This window comes from Thalassophryne amazonica, chromosome 16, assembly GCF_902500255.1.
Source record: "Thalassophryne amazonica chromosome 16, fThaAma1.1, whole genome shotgun sequence".
Taxonomy (NCBI): Eukaryota; Metazoa; Chordata; class Actinopteri; order Batrachoidiformes; family Batrachoididae; genus Thalassophryne; species Thalassophryne amazonica.
The window spans coordinates 91,078,110-91,101,014 of NC_047118.1; the positions used below are offsets into that span (position 1 = coordinate 91,078,110).

The window sequence follows — 22,905 nt, forward strand, 5'->3', positions numbered from 1 at the left end:
CGCGTCGACACATAACATAAGCATTAGCAAAAAGGAAAGTTTTAAGCCTAATCTTAAAAGTAGAGAGGGTGTCTGTCTCCCTGATCTGAATTGGGAGCTGGTTCCACAGGAGAGGAGCCTGAAAGCTGAAGGCTCTGCCTCCCATTCTACTCTTACAAACCCTAGGAACTACAAGTAAGCCTGCAGTCTGAGAGCAAAGCGCTCTATTGGGGTGATATGGTACTACGAGGTCCCTAAGATAAGATGGGACCTGATTATTCAAAACCTTATAAGTAAGAAGAAGAATTTTAAATTCTATTCTAGAATTAACAGGAAGCCAATGAAGAGAGGCCAATATGGGTGAGATATGCTCTCTCCTGCTAGTCCCCGTCAGTACTCTAGCTGCAGCATTTTGAATTAACTGAAGGCTTTTTAGGGAACGTTTAGGACAACCTGATAATAATGAATTACAATAGTCCAGCCTAGAGGAAATAAATGCATGAATTAGTTTTTCAGCATCACTCTGAGACAAGACCTTTCTAATTTTAGAGATATTGCGTAAATGCAAAAAAAGCAGTCCTACATATTTGTTTAATATGCGCTTTGAATGACATATCCTGATCAAAAATGACTCCAAGATTTCTCACAGTATTACTAGAGGTCAGGGTAATGCCATCCAGAATAAGGATCTGGTTAGACACCATGTTTCTAAGATTTGTGATATTTATAGATAGATATATAGATAGATATTTATAGATAGATATTTCAGGTATTGTAATAGGAGAAACCACACACAAAATCTGTTTGTACGCAGATGACGTCCATTTGACATTATCCAACCCAACAGCCAGTTTACCTAATCTTCTGACACTTTTGCTTGAATTTGGCTCATATTCTGGGTATAAACTAAATTTACAGAAAACTGAAATTATTGCTTTCAATTATCAGCCAACCATGGAAATTTCTAACATGACAAATTTTAACTGGAAAGGCAATATCATTAAATATCTTGGAATATTTATACCAAAGGATATATCTTCACTTTATGGTGAAAATTATAGAAAACTTACAGCCAATATTAAATTTGATCTACAACGATGGGCATTAATACCAATGAACATGTACAATAGGATTGAAATAGTTAAAATGAACCTATTACCAAGGTTTCTTTACCTATTTCAAGCATTGTCAATTGAAATAACCTCCACACAATTTAAGGAGTGGAATAGAATGTTATCAAATTTTATATGGGGAAACAAGAATAAGATTTCAGACTTTACAATTATGGAAAGAAGAAGGTGGATGGCTCTACCATGTTTGGAAAGTTACTACAAAGCAGCTCAGTTACAAGTACTGATAAATTGGTGTGACCCCAGTTGTGGGGCTAAATGGAAAGAGATAGACCAGTCTTACTTTGACATACCATTACAATCTATGGTTGGTGATAAACCACTATTGAAAATACATTCAGAATCTCGATTACTGCCCTCTTGGATAAAATCACCAATAAATGTATGGAATAAAATACTTAAAAACAAGAATGGTGAATCAAAGGCCAAAGTACAACCCCTGGCAATAATTATGGAATCACCGGCCTCGGAGGATGTTCATTCAGTTGTTTAATTTTGTAGAAAAAAGCAGATCACAGACATGACACAAAACTAAAGTCATTTCAAATGGCAACTTTCTGGCTTTAAGAAACAGTATAAGAAATCAAGAAAAAAATCTTATGGCAGTCAGTAACGGTTACTTTTTTTAGACCAAGCAGAGGAAAAAAATATGGACTCACTCAATTCTGAGGAATAAATTATGGAATCACCCTGTAAATTTTCATCCCCCAAATTAACACCTGCATCAAATCAGATCTGCTCATTGACACTGACCCTATGCCATGACATTGACCCTATGTGTCTTTTTGCAAGGAATGTTTTCACAGTTTTTGCTCTATGGCAAGATGCATTATCATCTTGAAAAATGATTTCATCATCCCCAAACATCCTTTCAATTGATGGGATAAGAAAAGTGTCCAAAATATCAACGTAAACTTGTGCATTTATTGATGATGTAATGACAGCCATCTCCCCAGTGCCTTTACCTGACATGCAGCCCCATATCATCAATGACTGTGGAAATTTACATGTTCTCTTCAGGCAGTCATCTTTATAAATCTCATTGGAACAGCACCAAACAAAAGTTCCAGCATCATCACCTTGCCCAATGCAGATTCCAGATTCATCACTGAATATGACTTTCATCCACCGTTGGGGTTTTACATAATTATTGTATGGCCTTGCCTTACAATATAAAGCGCCTTGGGGCAACTGTTTGTTGTGATTTGGCGCTATATAAAAAAATTGATTGATTGATCCAGTCATCCACAGTCCACGATTGCTTTTCCTTAGCCCATTGTAACCTTGTTTTTTTTTCTGTTTAGGTGTTAATGATGCCTTTCGTTTAGCTTTTCTGTATGTAAATCCCATTTCCATTAGGCAGTTTCTTACAGTTCAGTCACAGACGTTGACTCCAGTTTCCTCCCATTCGTTCCTCATTTGTTTTGATGTACATTTTTCGATTTTTGAGACATATTGCTTTAAGTTTTCTGTCTTGACGCTTTGATGTCTTCCTTGGTCTACCAGTATGTTTGCCTTTAACAACCTTCCCATGTTGTTTGTATTTGGTCCAGAGTTTAGACACAGCTGACTGTGAACAACCAACATCTTTTGCAACATTGCGTGATGATTTACTCTCTTTTAAGAGTTTGATAATCCTCTCCTTTGTTTCAATTGACATCTCTCGTGTTGGAGCCATGATTCATGTCAGTCCACTTGGTGCAACAGCTCTCCAAGGTGTGATCACTCCTTTTTAGATGCAGACTAACGAGCAGATCTGATATGATGCAGGTGTTAGTTTTGGGGATGAAAATTTACAGGGTGATTCCATAATTTTTTTCTTCAGAATTGAGTGATTCCATATTTTTTTCCTCTGCTTGGTCTAAAAAAGTAACCGTTACTGACTGCCACAATCTTTTTTTCTTGATTTCTTATAGTGTTTCTTAAAGCCAGAAAGTTGCCATTTGAAATGACTTTAGTTTTGTGTCATGTCTGTGATCTGCTTTTTTTCTACAAAATTAAACAACTGAATGAACATCCTCTGAGGCCGGTGATTCCATAATTTTTGCCAGGGGTTGTATTACGTTGGCCAGTTTACGATTCTGAATTTTTACCAGCAAAAACTGATAACAGATTTCAACAATGGTCTCAAAAAGGTATCACTGGTTATTGGGTTATATCAACAAAAGGTATACTGAAAAGCTTTTTGGAGTTTTCAGACAAATACAATTTGAACAGACATGACCTTTTTAGATATTTTCAACTAAGACATTATTTTGATAGAAAAATTAAATATGAAGAAGAAGTGGATTTGGTGAAATATTTTCTTGAGGCTTGTAAAGGTAATGCGCTGAAGAAACAAATAACAATAGTGTATAAATGTTTACAAGTATTTAAGAATATCTCTAGCACGCACATTAACGAAGCATGGGAAGAAGAGGCTAATATTACAATATCTGAGAATGAATGGTTTGATATATGCAAAACTGTCATGATTACTTCCAGCTCTGGTCTTTGGAGAGAATTTGCATGGAAGACTGTCATACGTTTTTTTGTTACACCTTATGTTAAGAGTAAACAGTGCAATGACCCTGATAAGGCTCATTGTTGGAGAGATTGTGGACATATTAAAGCAGGACATGTTCATATATTTTGGGACTGTGCGAAGATCGCACCCTACTGGTCAACGGTGATAACAGCAATCCAAACCATCATTGGATCAACTCTGTCATATGGGTTTACTGAAGCACATTTAGGACACATTTCTTGTGGAGTGCCAAAATCACAAAAATATCTTCTGTCAATACTGTTGGTTGGAGCAAAGAAAGCTATCACCAGAAAATGGTTGTGTAAGGACGCACCTTCACTTTTTGACTGGATTAAAGTAATTAACGAAATTTATGACATGGAGAGGATGACTTTCTCATTGAGGCTGGCTGTTGATAAATGTAACAGATATTGGGAGAAATGGGTTGACTATATCAAAACACTGAATCTCTAAAGGGGTGACGTACTGTATCTTGACCTGGATGTATACAAGCTATCAACATATATCTGTAAAGTCTAGTATTGATTCTCAGTCTTGTTCTTCTTTTTTATGGTCTGCCCTCTGTTTTTGTTTTATTTTTATTTGTCATATATGTAACAAAAATGTTTAAAGAAACAAAAAAAGAAAGTTAAAAGAAAAAAAAAAAACAGTGAGAGTGGGTCCAGTTGAGTGTCATACCAGCGTGTCGTGGGCGGTGGAATAACTACTGGTGTCTGTGTCAGGTGACTGCTGACCGATATGAGGGATGACGTCATTCACCCCAAAACGTGAATCTGCTGCCAATCCTGAATTATCCTCAAACCACTCATGAAAATTTACATAAACTGTGAATATCTGCGATCTGTTAATAATTTTACTGCAAACCGTGAATAAAATATCCCACAAAACAAGAACGCGGGTCTCAAAGAACTCAAGTCACAGAATGTGAATATCATTCACGATATGCATTTTTTTCAGTTTTACGGTGGGTGTGACAAACTCAGAGGACAGTGGCAGGTGGGGAGTTTGACTGGGGCGGTGCGCCTGTCAAACAGTAACACGCGTAAGTTGAGGGGTGGCAGCGAAGCCCCATGGTGCAATGAACATGAGGTGCGCGCAGTCATAATCCCACCAATGGTGGGATTATGACTCTCACTGCGGTATTGTATCACTTCCTGTTCCGGAGCACAGCGGTGTTTTTCTGTATCTGTATCTGTTAACTGTTTAATCTGCGCAGTTAGATTGATCTAGTTATCTAGATTACGATTTGTTTCCCAGTGTAATCTTTACGTGCCTTAACTAAAGCACTCCCTCTGCTGAATCTCCTCTAAATTATTTACACATTATTCACTTTGCGTGTTTTTAGGAATCCGCTAGCTTAGCGTAGCTACTAGCTCTTAGCCAATTTAGCATGGCGGCTTCTCCTGTCTCTCCCGCACTTTTCTGCTCTGGGTGTGAAATGTTTAGTTATTCCTCGGCCTCCTTTAGCAGTAATGGTACTTGTAATAAGTGTAGCTTATTCGTAGCTTTGGAGGCCAGGCTGGGCGAATTGGAGACTCGGCTCCGCACCGTGGAAAATTCTACAGCTAGCCAGGCCCCTGTAGTCGGTGCGGACCAACGTAGCTTAGCCGCCGTTAGTTTCCCCCTGGCAGATCCCGAGCAGCCGGGAAAGCAGGCTGACTGGGTGACTGTGAGGAGGAAGCGTAGCCCTAAACAGAAGCCCCGTGTACACTGCCAACCCGTTCACATCTCTAACCGTTTTTCCCCACTCGATGACACACCCGCCGAGGATCAAACTCTGGTTATTGGCGACTCTGTTTTGCGAAATGTGAAGTTAGCGACACCAGCAACCGTAGTCAGTTGTCTTCCGGGGGCCAGAGCAGGCGACATTGAAGGAAATTTGAAACTGCTGGCTAAGGCTAAGCGTAAATTTGGTAAGATTGTAATTCACGTTGGCAGTAATGACACCCGGTTACGCCAATCGGAGGTCACTAAAATTAACATTAAATCGGTGTGTATCCAGATCCTTACTCTGGATGGCATTACCCTGACCTCTAGTAATACTGTGAGAAATCTTGGAGTCATTTTTGATCAGGATATGTCATTCAAAGCGCATATTAAACAAATATGTAGGACTGCTTTTTTGCATTTACGCAATATCTCTAAAATCAGAAAGGTCTTGTCTCAGAGTGATGCTGAAAAACTAATTCATGCATTTATTTCCTCTAGGCTGGACTATTGTAATTCATTATTATCAGGTTGTCCTAAAAGTTCCCTAAAAAGCCTTCAGTTAATTCAAAATGCTGCAGCTAGAGTACTGACGGGGACTAGAAGGAGAGAGCATATCTCACCCATATTGGCCTCTCTTCATTGGCTTCCTGTTAATTCTAGAATAGAATTTAAAATTCTTCTTCTTACTTATAAGGTTTTGAATAATCAGGTCCCATCTTATCTTAGGGACCTCATAGTTCCATATCACCCCAATAGAGCGCTTCGCTCTCAGACTGCAGGCTTACTTGTAGTTCCTAGGGTTTGTAAGAGTAGAATGGGAGGCAGAGCCTTCAGCTTTCAGGCTCCTCTCCTGTGGAACCAGCTCCCAATTCAGATCAGGGAGACAGACACCCTCTCTACTTTCAAGATTGGGCTTAAAACTTTCCTTTTTGCTAAAGCTTATAGTTAGGGCTGGATCAGGTGACCCTGAACCATCCCTTAGTTATGCTGCTATAGACGTAGACTGCTGGGGGGTTCCCATGATGCACTGTTTCTTTCTCTTTTTGCTCTGTATGCACCACTCTGCATTTAATCATTAGTGATCGATCTCTGCTCCCCTCCACAGCATGTCTTTTTCCTGGTTCTCTCCCTCAGCCCCAACCAGTCCCAGCAGAAGACTGCCCCTCCCTGAGCCTGGTTCTGCTGGAGGTTTCTTCCTGTTAAAAGGGAGTTTTTCCTTCCCACTGTCGCCAAGTGCTTGCTCACAGGGGGTCGTTTTGACCGTTGGGGTTTTACATAATTATTGTATGGCCTTGCCTTACAATATAAAGTGCCTTGGGGCAACTGTTTGTTGTGATTTGGCGCTATATAAAAAAAAAATTGATTGATTGATTGATTGATGGTAACTTGGAACCATCGGCTCCTCAGCCAAACATACGGTACACCAAACGTGAAGAAACTCACCTTTTGCAACATATTTTTTCTGTATTCATGTTCTGCAATTCAAGGTTGGTGGATCATTCACGTTTTGGGTGTTAACAACATTAAATAGATCCTGGCACTTAGCCTGGTCTGCAGCAGCTCCACAGAATAAATCTCCACTGTATCTTATGCCATAACATATCCCATAGTTGTGCCTGATGGATGCCCCATCTCACAATGTTTCAATTTTTACAGCTCCAAATCACAATGTTGCCTCAAGGTGCTTCACACGGGTAAGGTCCATCCTCACCAACCCCCTGACCAATGTTTGGGACTTTATTCCTGTTTGCCCTGGTCTTTATCCCTGCTGGAGTTGGACTTTATTCATAATTTATTTGAACGTTCTCCTTCACCGTTTAGGTTTATTTCTGTTTGTTTGGGACTTCACGGATCTGCCTCAGATTGTGAGGCTGGGCAGTACCATCTCAGACACTGTTGTGAGCAGCGTAGGAGCTCCCCAAGGTACTGTACTCGCACCCTTCCTGTTTGCCATCTACATGTCTGACTTCCAATATCACTCTGACACCTGTCACATTCAGAAGTACTCAGACGACACGGCCACTGTGGCTTGTGTTAAAAACAACCAGGAGGGTGAGTACAGAGACCTAATCACTGCTTTTTTGACTGGAGTGAGAAAAATTCACTCATTCTGAACACAAAAAAGACCAAAGAAATGATTATCAACTTTGGCAAGAAAAGGATTTTTATGCAGCCAATAAACATCCATGGACAGGACATTGAACGTGTGCACACATACAACTATCGTGGTGTCCATCTAGTTAATAATCTGGATTGGAACTTTAACACTGACAGCCTCTATAAAAAGGGTCTGACCAGGCTCTTTTTTCTGAGGAGGCTTCAGTTGTCCTGTTCTTTGCTGTGGTGTGTTGAGGCGATAGTGTCTCTGCCAGAAACTGTAAGAAGCAGGATAAGCTGGTTAAGAGGGCGCAGTCAGTGATCGGGGGATCACTGGACACCGTGGGGGCAGCTGTGGAGAGGTGGATGAGGAGGACGCTGCAGGCAATCCTCAATAACAGACACCCTCTGCATGAGACTCTGTCCGTCCAGAGGAGTAACAGATCTGAGTGCTTCCTGTCCCTTCGGTGTAGGATGGAGCACTTCAGGAGATCCTTCATTCCTGCTGCTGTTCGAGCCCACAGTGACTATCGTTGATTTAGCTGTGTGTGGGGGGTTATGTTACGGGGCTTTTAAAGTATTTTTATATATTTATTGTCTTTCTGTTTCTTTTTTTTTTTAAACTGGATTTGCTACTGTAAGACAACTGAATTTGTCCATGAGGGGATTAATAAAGTATCTATCTATTTACTCCTGACCTCCCACTTGTGGTCCTGACTCTTGATCTACTCAGGTCTGCAGCATTGACCCAAGCAATTATTTTTAAGGACCACATTCTCCCTTTCATTTTTTATTGTTCTCCACGGGCTGGCGTCCTGTCCAGGCTGAACCCGCCTCACGCCCTGCGGGGACAGGCTCCAGCCTCTCCTGACTCCTAACTGGACAAGGCAGTTGAAGATGAGCGAGGGAGTAATTTTTTTCTAGTAATTCTATGAAAATGAAGCTGCTCCCATCAGACAACTGTTGCCTGCTGTCCTGACTCAAAGTGACCTTCAACCTGCTCAAGGTCATCAGGTGGTTGAAGCAGTGAAATGATTTTCTACTGGAATCTGTTTTGCTTTACAGTAATTTGGTTGGTTTATTTTAGTGGCTGTCAGTGAATATATCAGCTCACGTTCAGGCTTTTCCATCTTATACAGATGTTCAGAGTGCTTTACAATGATGCCTCACATTCACTTGTTCACACACTCATGCACTGAGCGCAGCGACTCGACACTGGGAGCGACATGAGGATTAAGGACCTTAGTTCCAAGTAACTTTAGTGAATTTGTTTTCTTTAAATAGCAGGGCGGCGCAGTGGATTAGTGGTTAGCACTGCTAGCTCACAGCAAGAAGCTTGTGCACACTGAGAGCTTGCGCTGTGTGTGTCAGACACTTCTCATCTCACGTGCACATTTCACATGAGGTGACAGGGTCGCACGTTGACTTGCAGGTTAAGGTGCACGCCACATGCCAAAGAGCACACGTAAGTGCACACTTGGTACGTGTCAGGGCGGGCGGGAGCCCGTCACCAGGAGCAGCTGGACCCGCAATACAGACTCCCAGACTTGACTTGGGTGTAAGAGAAAACGTGGTCTTTATTTCAGGCACAGGTTCGGTACACATGGGGTCAGTCAGCGTGGCAGAGGTACAAACGGGATCAGGCTGAGATGCAGTCATAAACAAGCAGGGGTCAGAGGCACAAGCAAACACCAACATCCGGGATGAAGCGAGAGGCATGGTCAAAGAATACAGAGCAAGGTTCAGAACAAGGCAAGACAAAAAATCAGGACTGTGAATGGGCGCTGGAAAGTGTACGAAGACAACCATCTGGCGAAGAAGTGAAGGACTGGAGTTTAAATACTTGTGGACTAATTAGTGAGAAGCGAGGGACAGGTGGTGTAAACGAGGTGCATGTGAGGAACAATCTAGAAGGGGTGTGGCTTCTGGCTAAAGAGTAAGGCAGGGCGAGAGTGCAAGGAAGAGAGTGAGCAAAGTGGCGTGATGTAATGGACAAAGACACGGGAGCAGGTGCAAGAGTGTGAGCGAACGGAAACAAAAGAGACTGCATCAAAGTGAGGGAAAAACATAATGTCAGGTGCAGGGCGTGAACAGAAGTAACCAGGAATGAAGACATGATGGGAGGTGCAGAGTGGAAACAAACAGCAAAAGCAGAACAGAGCTAAAATGGAAATCATGGTCAGAATGTAATACAACAACAGGAACCAAAATCAAACATGAGCATGAGTACAAAAATAACTAGAACTGATCAGGAAATCAATACAAAAGCAGAATTAAACAGGAACAGACTAATAAACAGAAATCAAAACCCGATATAAAAGTATAACAGAAAACATATACAGATGAAAGCTAAATGATAAACAATGAAAACACAAACTGGCTGAACAAAACTAGAACAGAACTTGACTAAAGTATGGAAAGTAACAAAGTGATAAGAAAAACATAACAGAATAACTCATTGTCAGGTCCTGACTGTTTATGTATTCCGTTGCTGGGGTTTTGGATTGTTTTATTTTCTTCTTGCTTTTGTATTTCTTTTCTGTGTTTTCTGGGTTTGTGAGGTTTTGTTGCTGGGGCCTGTCTGTGGTTCTTTCTCTCTTTCGGGCCACGCCCCTCTTCTGGTTCTTGCTGTGCACACCTGTGTGTGATTCATTGATTACCACCTGGGGCTTTATTAGCTCACAGCTTGTACCAGCTGTTTGCCAGTTTGTTGCGCCCTGTGCCTTCATACCAGCTCTTGTTCTTGTATACTCTAGATCGGCCTGCTCTGTGTTGACTCGACCTCCTGCCTGTTTATACCGACCTCATTTTTGCCTGATGTTTTTGGTACTGCTGCTGTATTTTTTGGACTGCCTTCCTGTGCACCGACCATTGCTTCCGTCCTCATTAAAGCGTATTTCCAAACAGAGCTGTGTAAGTGTGTCCTGCAATTGTCTCCTACTTCACCAGCCCAACAGAACAAACTGGCCAACGATGGAGACAGCATACACAGACCTGTTCCACCTGGCAGTTCGCCACCACAGCCAGCAGCTCGCACAACAGGGGGACAAGCTAGATACGCTAAGCTCTGGGTTTAGTGAGCTTGTTACTCGCCAAGAGACCTTTATGGCATCAGTTAGCGATCAAATGAACAAACTACTGTCCCGTATCGATCATCAGGCTACGTCGGATGCAGCCACCGGCAATCCCAGCCAACCACCGGGGCTGCCTGCTGTTACGTCAGCCACCGTTCCGGCGCCAGTTGTGTGCAACCAGCTGTCACGTCCAGAACGTTTTGCAGGTGACTCAGGAGATATTAGACTGTTCCTCACCCAATGTGAATTACACTTTGAACTCATGGCCTCAATGTTTCCGACTGACAGATCCAAGATAGCTTACATCATCACTCACCTTTCCGGTCGAGCAGCAGCCTGGGCCACAGCCGAGTGGGGGCGTCAATCACCCGCCTGTGCTTCGCTCCTGGCGTTCTCAAGAGCCCTCAAGCAGATTTTTCAGCACACAGCCCCGGGACGTGAAGCAGCACGATGCCTCCTCAAAATGAAACAAGGAAGCCACCGAGTCACAGATTACGCCGTAGACTTCCGGATTCTGGTGGCGAAAAGCGAATGGAACCCGGCTGCACTCCACGATGCTTTTTTCCAGGGTTTGTCTCCAGACATCCAAGACCAGCTCGTGGCCGTAGACTTGCCGGAAGAGTTGGACTATCTGATTGCGCTCGCCATCCGCACAGATCGCCACCTACAAGACCATCGTTGCCGTGGGAATCGCCATCCAGACTACTCCTCCAACACGCCTCCTGCCCGTTCCACCTCTTCCTTCCAAGCCCGGCCTGAGTATTCCCAGCACAACACTGAGGAGCCAATGCAGCTTGGGCGCATGCACCTCACTCCCGCTGAGCAACAGCGACGCCGAGTGGATGGCCTCTGTTTTTACTGTGGTCAAGCAGGACATTTGATAGCCGATTGTCAAGCTAGGGGTGCCACCAAGCGGTCAAAGGCTGAATTGCGGGTGAGACAAAATTCCATCTCCACTGTTTCTACACATAATATAATTCCAGCTAAATTAACGTCTGACCATACCTCCATATCCGTTTTGGCTTTTATTGATTATGGCTCTGAGGCCAACCTGATTCTCTCTTTTTTTTTTGCCAGGTACCTGTGTCTGAAACTATATAGGATCACTCAGCCTCTGGTGGTACGTGCTGTGGATGGTCACGTCCTGGGCAAAATCACACATCATACTCAGTCTGTCAAATTACTGATTTCCCATACACATTCAGAGTCAATCAGTTTTCATGTGTTGGATAACATGACTCACTCGCTAATCTTGGGGCATCCCTGGCTGCAACGGCACAGCCCGAATTTCGGTTGGATCAAGGGCGAGATCACGTCCTGGGGTCCAGCCTGTAGCTACTCATGCCTGCCTAAACCCGAACGTTCTCCGCAGGGCACTAATACTGACCTCGCGGGGGTACCCGAATGTTACCACGATCTAGCCGCTGTATTCAGTAAGGTAAGAGCCAAGTCTTACCTCCGCATCACGAATATGATTGTGCCATAGAACTCCTCGCCACGGGGAAAACTCTTTTCTCTGTCGGCACCTGAACGGCACGTGATGAATGATTACATACGGGAATCACTGGCAGCAGGACTAATTCGTCCCTCTTCCTCTCCTGCAGGGGCGGGGTTCTTTTTTGTTGAAAAGAAGCAAGACGCTCCGTCCCTGTATTGATTACCGAAGTCTAAATGACGTCACCGTTAAGAACCATTATCCGTTGCCACTCATCTCCTCTGCATTCGAGTTGTTGGAGGGAGCCACAGTTTTCACTAAGCTTGACTTGCGTAATGCTTATCATTTAGTCCGAATAAGACAAGGAGATGAGTGGAAAGCAGCTTTTAACACCCCGGCCGGTCATTATGAATATTTAGTCATGCCTTTTGGTCTCACCAATGCTCCCGCCATCTTTCAGAATTTAGTGAATGATGTGCTACGTAACTACCTGAATAAGTTTGTTTTCGTTTATCTGGACGATATACTCATTTTCTCTCAGGATTTAGCTGCACACCATGATCACGTATGCACCGTTTTACGAACCCTCCTTAATAACGGGCTCTTTGTGAAAGCAGAGAAATGTGAGTTTCACAGATCCACAAGCTCCTTCTTGGGTTTCATTATTTCACAGGGTGAGATAAGGATGGATCCGGGGAAAGTGGCAGCGGTGCGGGATTGGCCAGTACCCGTAACCAGGTTCAACGTTTTTTAGGGTTCGCCAATTTCTATCGGAAGTTCATTCGGAATTTCAGTACAGTAGCAGTGCCACTGCATGCAGTCACCTCTCTCGGGCCACGCCCCTCTTCTGGTTCTTGCTGTGCACACCTGTGTGTGATTCATTGATTACCACCTGGGGCTTTATTAGCTCACAGCTTGTACCAGCTGTTTGCCAGTTAGTTGCGCCCTGTGCCTTCATACCAGCTCTTGTTCTTGTATCCTCTAGATCAGCCTGCTTCTGTGTTGACTCGACCTCCTGCCTGTTTATACTGACCTCGTTTTTGCCTGATGTTTTTGGTACTGCTGCTGTATTTTTTGGACTGCCTTCCCGTTCACCGACCATTGCTTCCGTCCTCATTAAAGCGTATATAATTACTGATAAATCAAAGCTGAAGCAGACGGAGAACCACAACAAGCGGAAAAACAAGGGCTCAGTGCCCTGACCCGGCCAAATCCCTGACAGTACGTATGTGAAACCTAGCCTTACCGTGCTGCACAGGAGAGCTGCGAGTTGATCCCATGCTGCCACTGGATCCATATTTCTGCATCAGGTCAGCAAATTCCCTCCTAGTCAGAAACAAAAGAGAAACAGAAAAGTACACAGAGACTAAATCTGACTTACACACACGCACCTGTTTAGCAGGTGATTCATGAAAAGTAAATGTGTGACTGACAAAACAATGAGGCCCGTAAGCACAAAATGAAATTCAATCAGCCACTTGTAGCTGTGCACAAATCAGCACAAACACACATTTGAAGAGAAAATGTCATTTATTCAACATTTACGAAATCAAAAATGAATTTCCAAATTCACCACTGCTTGCCTTTGTCGTGGGGCAGTGCAGCCTCACGCCACGCTGTCTTAGGACATGAAAACACCATGTGTTTGTGGGGGGGAGTTCACATGAAACAAGTACTGGAGCAGGAACAGGAAGTGACTAAGTCTCCAGTCACCTGAACATGTTTATATTTAGTGACAAAACTCCCACATATTGCTTACTTTGCTTCTTCATCTCTGGCAACCAGAAGAAGCATTTGATTGGTTATGGATGCTGCTCTCAAGATGTCCACAGCTCTGAAAATCAGAGAAGAAAATACATTCATAGTTAATGTCAGACAAAAACGTGTCCAGTGAACGCTAAAATTATGTGCTAAAAAATAAAAAAATAACGCAATGCTAAAATACCCTCAGCTGTATGAGCATAGTCTTCTTTATAAATTGCAGTTTAATTGGCATCCCAGTGCAAAGTGTGTGTGTGTACATATATATATATATATAAAACAGCTGAGCGGATCCTTGTCATTTGATTGGTGCTTTTTATGTCACATGACATGGATTATTTATCCCATTTGTGTTGCATTGCATTTAGAGTGCAAATTTGGTTCCATAACACTTAAGAAGAACAACCTGTCGGCTGAGCTGCTCAAGGTCTTTTATCACTGCTCCATCGAGAGCATTTTAACCTGTTGTATCACAGCACGGTTTGCAAACTGCTCTGAAAACTCAGCTCTTCGTGTTTCTTAGACAGTGTTGGGACTGTTTACACAGAGACTGCTACCTGCTGCTTTGGACTTGAACTAACAGTCTTTTTCAAGACTTTTTTACTTTTTTACTTTTTTTTTTTTTTTTTACTTTTTACTGTGCTCCAACGCCTAAGGAAGACCTCTAACGGTCGAAACATCGCGACGGAGCACTTTTATCAGCTAACTTTCATTAGCGTTGGCAGGCTAACTAGCTTGCTAACGCTTTCGTTTTTATTTTTTATTTATTTATTTATTTATTTTTTATTTTATTTTAGCACCGTTGTCGTGCGTTGCCTGTGCTGCTTCATGGCCTGTTTGGTGCCTTGATTGGGGCATTCCTTCTGCTGAATCACCTCTGGATTATTTGCACATTATTCACTTTGTGTGTTTTTGGGAATCCGCTAGCTTAGCGTAGCTACTAGCTCTTAGCCGATTTAGCATGGCGGCTTCTCCTGTCTCTCCCGCACTTTTCTGCTCTGGGTGTGAAATGTTTAGTTATTCCTCGGCCTCCTTTAGCAGTAACGGTACTTGTAATAAGTGCAGCTTATTCGTAGCTTTGGAGGCCAGGCTGGGCGAAGTGGAGGCTCGGCTCCGCACCGTGGAAAATTCTACAGCTAGCCAGGCCCCTGTAGTCGGTGCGGACCAAGGTAGCTTAGCCACCGTTAGTTCCCCCATGGCAGATCCCGTGCAGTCAGGAAAGCAGCCCGACTGGGTGACTGTGAGGAGGAAGCGTAGCCCTAAACAGAATCCCCCATAGTCAATTGTCTTCCGGGGCAGGCGACATTGAAGGAAATTTGAAACTGCTGGCTAAGGCTAAGCGTAAATTTGGTAAGATTGTAATTCACGTCGGCAGTAATGACACTCGGTTACGCCAATCGGAGGTCACTAAAATTAACATTAAATCGGTGTGTAACTTTGCAAAAACAATGTCGGACTCTGTTGTTTTCTCTGGGCCCCTCCCCAATCAGACCGGGAGTGACATGTTTAGCCGCATGTTCTCCTTGAATTGCTGTCTGTCTGAGTGGTGTCCAAAAAATGAGGTGGGCTTCATTGATAATTGGCAAAGCTTCTGGGGAAAACCTGGTCTTGTTAGGAGAGACGGCATCCATCCCACTTTAGAGGGAGCAGCTCTCATTTCTAGAAATCTGGCCAATTTTTTTGGATCCTCCAAACTGTGACTGTCTAGCGTTGGGACCAGGAGGCAGAGCTGTGGTCTTATACACCTCTCTGCAGCTTCTCTCCCCCTGCCATCCCCTTATTACCCCATCCCCGTAGAGACGGTGCCTGCTCCCAGACTACCAATAACCAGCAAAAATCTATTTAAGCATAAAAATTCAAAAAGAAAAAATAATATAGCACCTTCAACTGCACCACAGACTAAAACAGTTAAATGTGGTCTATTAAACATTAGGTCTCTCTCTTCTAAGTCCCTGTTGGTAAATGATATAATAATTGATCAACGTATTGATTTATTCTGCCTAACAGAAACTTGGTTACAGCAGGATGAATATGTTAGTTTAAATGAGTCAACACCCCCGAGTCACACTAACTGTCAGAATGCTCGTAGCACGGGCCGGGGCGGAGGATTAGCAGCAATCTTCCATTCCAGCTTATTAATTAATCAAAAACCCAGACAGAGCTTTAATTCATTTGAAAGCTTGTCTCTTAGTCTTGTCCATCCAAATTGGAAGTCCCAAAAACCAGTTTTATTTGTTATTATCTATCGTCCACCTGGTCGTTACAGTGAGTTTCTCTGTGAATTTTCAGACCTTTTGTCTGACTTAGTGCTTAGCTCAGATAAGATAATTATAGTGGGCGATTTTAACATCCACACAGATGCTGAGAATGACAGCCTCAACACTGCATTTAATCTATTATTAGACTCTATCGGCTTTGCTCAAAAAGTAAATGAGTCCACCCACCACTTTAATCATATCTTAGATCTTGTTCTGACTTATGGTATGGAAATAGAAGACTTAACAGTATTCCCTGAAAACTCCCTTCTGTCTGATCATTTTTTAATAACATTTACATTTACCCTGATGGACTACCCTGCAGTGGGGAATAAGTTTCATTACACTAGAAGTCTTTCAGAAAGCGCTGTAACTAGGTTTAAGGATATGATTCCTTCTTTATGTTCTCTAATGCCATATAACAACACAGTGCAGAGTAGCTACCTAAACTCTGTAAGGGAGCTAGAGTATCTCGTCAATAGTTTTACATCCTCATTGAAGACAACTTTGGATGCTGTAGCTCCTCTGAAAAAGAGAGCTTTAAATCAGAAGTGTCTGACTCCGTGGTATAACTCACAAACTCGTAGCTTAAAGCAGATAACCCGTAAGTTGGAGAAGAAATGGCAGTCTCACTAATTTAGATGATCTTCACTTAGCCTGGAAAAAGAGTTTGTTGCTCTATAAGAAAGCCCTCCGTGAAGCTAGGACATCTTTCTACTCATCACTAATTGAAGAAAATAAGAACAACCCCAGGTTTCTTTTCAGCACTGTAGCCAGGCTGACAAAGAGTCAGAGCTCTATTGAGCTGAGTATTCCATTAACTTTAACTAGTGATGACTTCATGACTTTCTTTGCTAACAAAATTTTGACTATTAGAGAAAAAATTACTCATAACCATCCCAAAGATGTATCGTTATCTTTGGCTGCTTTCAGTGATGCCGGTATTTGGTTAGACTCTTTCTCTCCGATTGTTCTGTCTGAGTTATTTTCATTAGTTACTTCATCCAAACCATCAATATGCTTATTAGACCCCATTCCTGCCAGGCTGCTCAAGGAAGTCCTACCATTATTTAATGCTTCAATCTTAAATATGATCAATCTATCTTTGTTAGTTGGCTATGTACCACAGGCTTTTAAGGTGGCAGTAATTAAACCATTACTTAAAAAGCCATCACTTGACCCAGCTATCTTAGCTAATTATAGGCCAATCTCCAACCTTCCTTTTCTCTCAAAGATTCTTGAGAGGGTAGTTGTAAAACAGCTAACTGATCACCTGCAGAGGAATGGTCTATTTGAAGAGTTTCAGTCAGGTTTTAGAATTCATCATAGTACAGAAACAGCATTAGTGAAGGTTACAAATGATCTTCTTATGGCTTCGGACAGTGGACTTATCTCTGTGCTTGTTCTGTTGGACCTCAGTGCTGCTTTTGATACTGTTGACCACAAAATTTTATTACAGAGATTAGAGCATGTCATAGGTATTAAAGGCACTGCGCTGCGGTGGTTTGAATCATATTTGTCTAATAGATTACAGTTTGTTCATGTAAATGGGGAATCTTCTTCACAGACTAAAGTTAATTATGGAGTTCCACAAGGTTCTGTGCTAGGACCAATTTTATTCACTTTATACATGCTTCCCTTGGGCAGTATTATTAGACGGTATTGCTTAAATTTTCATTGTTACGCAGATGATACCCAGCTTTATCTATCCATGAAGCCAGAGGATACACACCAATTAGCTAAACTGCAGGATTGTCTTACAGACATAAAGACATGGATCAATCAATCAATCAACTTTTTTCTTGTATAGCGCCAAATCACAACAAACAGTTGCCCCAAGGCGCTCCACATTGCAAGGCAAGGCCATACAATAATTATGAAACACAGTCTACGTCTAAAGCAACATAACCAAGGGATGGTCCAGGGTCACCCGATCCAGCCCTAACTATAAGCCTTAGCGAAAAGGAAAGTTTTAAGCCTAATCTTAAAAGTAGAGAGGGTATCTGTCTCCCTGATCTGAATTGGGAGCTGGTTCCACAGGAGAGGAGCCTGAAAGCTGAAGGCTCTGCCTCCCATTCTACTCTTACAAACCCTAGGAACTACAAGTAAGCCCGCAGTCTGAGAGCGAAGCGCTCTAATGGGGTAATATGGTACTATGAGGTCCCTAAGATAAGATGGGACCTGATTATTCAAAACCTTATAAGTAAGAAGAAGAATTTTAAATTCTATTCTAGCATTAACAGGAAGCCAATGAAGGGAGGCCAACACGGGTGAGATATGCTCTCTCCTGCTAGTCCCCGTCAGTACTCTAGCTGCAGCATTCTGAACCAACTGAAGGCTTTTTAGGGAACTTTTAGGACAACCTGATAATAATGAATTACAATAGTCCAGCCTAGAGGAAACAAATGCATGAATTAGTTTTTCAGCATCACTCTGAGACAAGACCTTTCTGATTTTAGAGATATTGCGTAAATGCAAAAAGGCAGTCCTACATATTTGTTTAATATGCGCTTTGAATGACATATCCTGATCAAAAATAACTCCAAGATTTCTCACAGTATTACCAGAGATCAGGGAAATGCCATCCAGAGTAACGATCTGGTTAGACACCATGCTTCTAAGATTTGTGGGGCCAAGTACAATAACTTCAGTTTTATCTGAGTTTAAAAGCAGGAAATTAGAGGTCATCCATGTCTTTATGTCTGTAAGACAATCCTGCAGTTTAGCTAATTGGTGAGTATCCTCTGGCTTCATGGATAGATAAAGCTGGGTATCATCTGCGTAACAATGAAAATTTAAGCAATACCGTCTAATAATACTGCCCAAGGGAAGCATGTATAAAGTGAATAAAATTGGTCCTAGCACAGAACCTTGTGGAACTCCATAATTAACTTTAGTCTGTGAAGAAGATTCCCCATTTACATGAACAAACTGTAATCTATTAGACAAATATGATTCAAACCACCGCAGCGCAATGCCTTTAATACCTATGACATGCTCTAATCTCTGTAATAAAATTTTATGGTCAACAGTATCAAAAGCAGCACTGAGGTCCAACAGAACAAGCACAGAGATAAGTCCACTGTCCGAAGCCATAAGAAGATCATTTGTAACCTTCACTAATGCTGTTTCTGTACTATGATGAATTCTAAAACCTGACTGAAACTCTTCAAATAGACCATTCCTCTGCAGGTGATCAGTTAGCTGTTTTACAACTACCCTCTCAAGAATCTTTGAGAGAAAAGGAAGGTTGGAGATTGGCCTATAATTAGCTAAGATAGCTGGGTCAAGTGATGGCTTTTTAAGTAATGGTTTAATTACTGCCACCTTAAAGGCCTGTGGTACATAACCAACTAACAAAGATAGATTGATCATATTTAAGATTGAAGCATTAAATAATGGTAGGACTTCCTTGAGTAGCCTGGCAGGAATGGGGTCTAATAAGCATGTTGATGGTTTGGATGAAGTAACTAATGAAAATAACTCAGACAGAACAATCGGAGAGAAAGAGTCTAACCAAATACCGGCATCACTGAAAGCAGCCAAAGATAACGATACATCTTTGGGATGGTTATGAGTAATTTTTTCTCTAATAGTCAAAATTTTGTTAGCAAAGAAAGTCATGAAGTCATTACTAGTTAAAGTTAATGGAATACTCAGCTCAATAGAGCTCTGACTCTTTGTCAGCCTGGCTACAGTGCTGAAAAGAAACCTGGGGTTGTTCTTATTTTCTTCAATTAGTGATGAGTAGAAAGATGTCCTAGCTTCACGAAGGGCTTTCTTATAGAGCAACAAACTCTTTTTCCAGGCTAAGTGAAGATCTTCTAAATTAGTGAGACGCCATTTCCTCTCCAACTTACGGGTTATCTGCTTTAAGCTACGAGTTTGTGAGTTATACCACGGAGTCAGACACTTCTGATTTAAAGCTCTCTTTTTCAGAGGAGCTACAGCATCCAAAGTTGTCTTCAATGAGGATGTAAAACTATTGACAAGATACTCTAACTCCCTTACAGAGTTTAGGTAGCTACTCTGCTCTGTGTTGGTATATGACATTAGAGAACATAAAGAAGGAATCATATCCTTAAACCTAGTTACAGCGCTTTCTGAAAGACTTCTAGTGTAATGAAACTTATTCCCCACTGCAGGGTAGTCCATCAGGGTAAATGTAAATGTTATTAAAAAATGATCAGACAAAAGGGAGTTTTCAGGGAATACTGTTAAGTCTTCTATTTCCATACCATAAGTCAGAACAAGATCTAAAATATGATTAAAGTGGTGGGTGGACTCATTTACTTTTTGAGCAAAGCCGATAGAGTCTAATAATAGATTAAATGCAGTGTTGAGGCTGTCATTCTCAGCATCTGTGTGGATGTTAAAGTCGCCCACTATAATTATCTTATCTGAGCTAAGCACTAAGTCAGACAAAAGGTCTGAAAATTCACAGAGAAACTCACAGTAACGACCAGGTGGACGATAGATAATAACAAATAAAACTGGTTTTTGGGACTTCCAATTTGGATGGACAAGACTAAGATACAAGCTTTCAAATGAATTAAAGCTCTGTCTAGGTTTTTGATTAATTAATAAGCTGGAATGGAAGATTGCTGCTAATCCTCCGCCCCGGCCCGTGCTACGAGCATTCTGACAGTTAGTGTGACTCGGGGGTGTTGACTCATTTAAACTAACATATTCATCCTGCTGTAACCAAGTTTCTGTTAGGCAGAATAAATCAATACGTTGATCAATTATTATATCATTTACCAACAGGGACTTAGAAGAAAGAGACCTAATGTTTAATAGACCACATTTAACTGTTTTAGTCTGTGGTGCAATTGAAGGTGCTATATTATTTTTTCTTTTTGAATTTTTATGCTTAAATAGATTTTTGCTAGTTATTGGTGGTCTGGGAGCAGGCACCGTCTCTATGGGGATGGGGCAACGAGGGGATGGCAGGGGGAGAGAAGCTGCAGAGAGGTGTATAAGACCACAGCTCTGCCTCCTGGTCCCAACGCTAGACAGTCACAGTTTGGAGGATCCCAAAAAATTGGCCAGATTTCTAGAAATGAGAGCTGCTCCCTCTAAAGTGGGATGGATGCCGTCTCTCCTAACAAGACCAGGTTTTCCCCAGAAGCTTTGCCAATTATCAATGAAGCCCACCTCATTTTTTGGACACCACTCAGACAGCCAGCAATTCAAGGAGAACATGCGGCTAAACATGTCACTCCCGGTCTGATTGGGGAGGGGCCCAGAGAAAACAACAGAGTCCGACATTGTTTTTGCAAAGTTACACACCGATTCAATGTTAATTTTAGTGACCTCCGATTGGCGTAACCGAGTGTCATTACTGCCGACGTGAATTACAATTTTACCAAATTTACGCTTAGCCTTAGCCAGCAATTTCAAATGTCCTTCGATGTCGCCTGCTCTGGCCCCCGGAAGACAATTGACAATGGTTGCTGGTGTCGCTAACTTCACATTTCTCAAAACAGAGTCGCCAATAACCAGAGTTTGATCCTCGGCGAGTGTATCGTCGAGTGGGGAAAAACGGTTAGAGATGTGAACGGGTTGACGGTGTACACGGGGCTTCTGTTTAGGGCTACGCTTCCTCCTCACAGTCACCCAGTCAGCCTGCCTTCCCGACTGCACGGGGTCTGCCAGGGGGGAACTAACGGCGGCTAAGCTACCTTGGTCCGCACCGACTACAGGGGCCTGGTTAGCTGTAGAATTTTCCACGGTGCGGAGCCGAGCCTCCAATTCGCCCAGCCTGGCCTCCAAAGCTACGAATGACCTCTAATTTCCTGCTTTTAAACTCAGATAAAACTGAAGTTATTGTACTTGGCCCCACAAATCTTAGAAGCATGGTGTCTAACCAGATCGTTACTCTGGATGGCATTTCCCTGATCTCTGGTAATACTGTGAGAAATCTTGGAGTTATTTTTGATCAGGATATGTCATTCAAAGCGCATATTAAACAAATATGTAGGACTGCCTTTTTTCATTTACGCAATATCTCTAAAATCAGAAAGGTCTTGTCTCAGAGTGATGCTGAAAAACTAATTCATGCATTTATTTCCTCTAGGCTGGACTATTGTAATTCATTATTATCAGGTTGTCCTAAAAGTTCCCTAAAAAGCCTTCAGTTGGTTCAGAATGCTGCAGCTAGAGTACTGACGGGGACTAGAAGGAGAGAGCATATCTCACCCGTGTTGGCCTCTCTTCATTGGCTTCCTGTTAATTCTAGAATAGAATTTAAAATTCTTCTTCTTACTTATAAGGTTTTGAATAATCAGGTCCCATCTTAGCTTAGGGACCTCGTAGTACCATATTACCCCATTAGAGCGCTTCGCTCTCAGACTGTGAGCTTACTTGTAGTTCCTAGGGTTTGTAAGAGTAGAATGGGAGGCAGAGCCTTCAGCTTTCAGGCTCCTCTCCTGTGGAACCAGCTCCCAATTCAGATCAGGGAGACAGATACCCTCTCTACTTTTAAGATTAGGCTTAAAACTTTCCTTTTCGCTAAGGCTTATAGTTAGGGCTGGATCGGGTGACCCTGGACCATCCCTTGGTTATGTTGCTTTAGACGTAGACTGTGGGGGGGTTCCCATGATGCACTGTTTCTTTCTCTTTTTGCTCCGTATGCATCACTCTGCATTTAATCATTAGTGATCGATCTCTGCCCCCCTTCACGGCATGTCTTTTTCCTGGTTCTTTCCCTCAGCCCCAACCAGTCTCAGCAGAAGACTGCCCCTCCCTGAGCCTGGTTCTGCTGGAGGTTTCTTCCTGTTAAAAGGGAGTTTTTCCTTCCCACTGTGGCCAAGTGCTTGCTCATAGGGGGTCGTTTTGACCGTTGGGGTTTTTCATGGTTATTGTATGGCCTTGCCTTGCAATATGGAGCGCCCAGTGGTTTGTGCCGCATCGTCGCAGCGCGGCGCACCGACTG

At 42.5% G+C, this 22,905-nt stretch overlaps 1 protein-coding gene across 1 annotated transcript in view; it reads right to left on the minus strand.

Annotated features, from left to right (window-relative positions):
- Positions 1–22,905, minus strand: part of si:dkeyp-72e1.9 (syntaxin-binding protein 4) — a 375,953-nt gene that overhangs the window by 207,832 nt on the left and 145,216 nt on the right. Inside the window, exons 6-7 of the mRNA XM_034189933.1 lie at positions 13,712–13,786; positions 13,199–13,278 (exon numbers count right to left, since the gene is read on the minus strand). Of these exons, the coding sequence (XP_034045824.1) occupies positions 13,199–13,278; positions 13,712–13,786 (155 nt within the window). The remainder of the gene's footprint in view (positions 1–13,198; positions 13,279–13,711; positions 13,787–22,905) is intronic.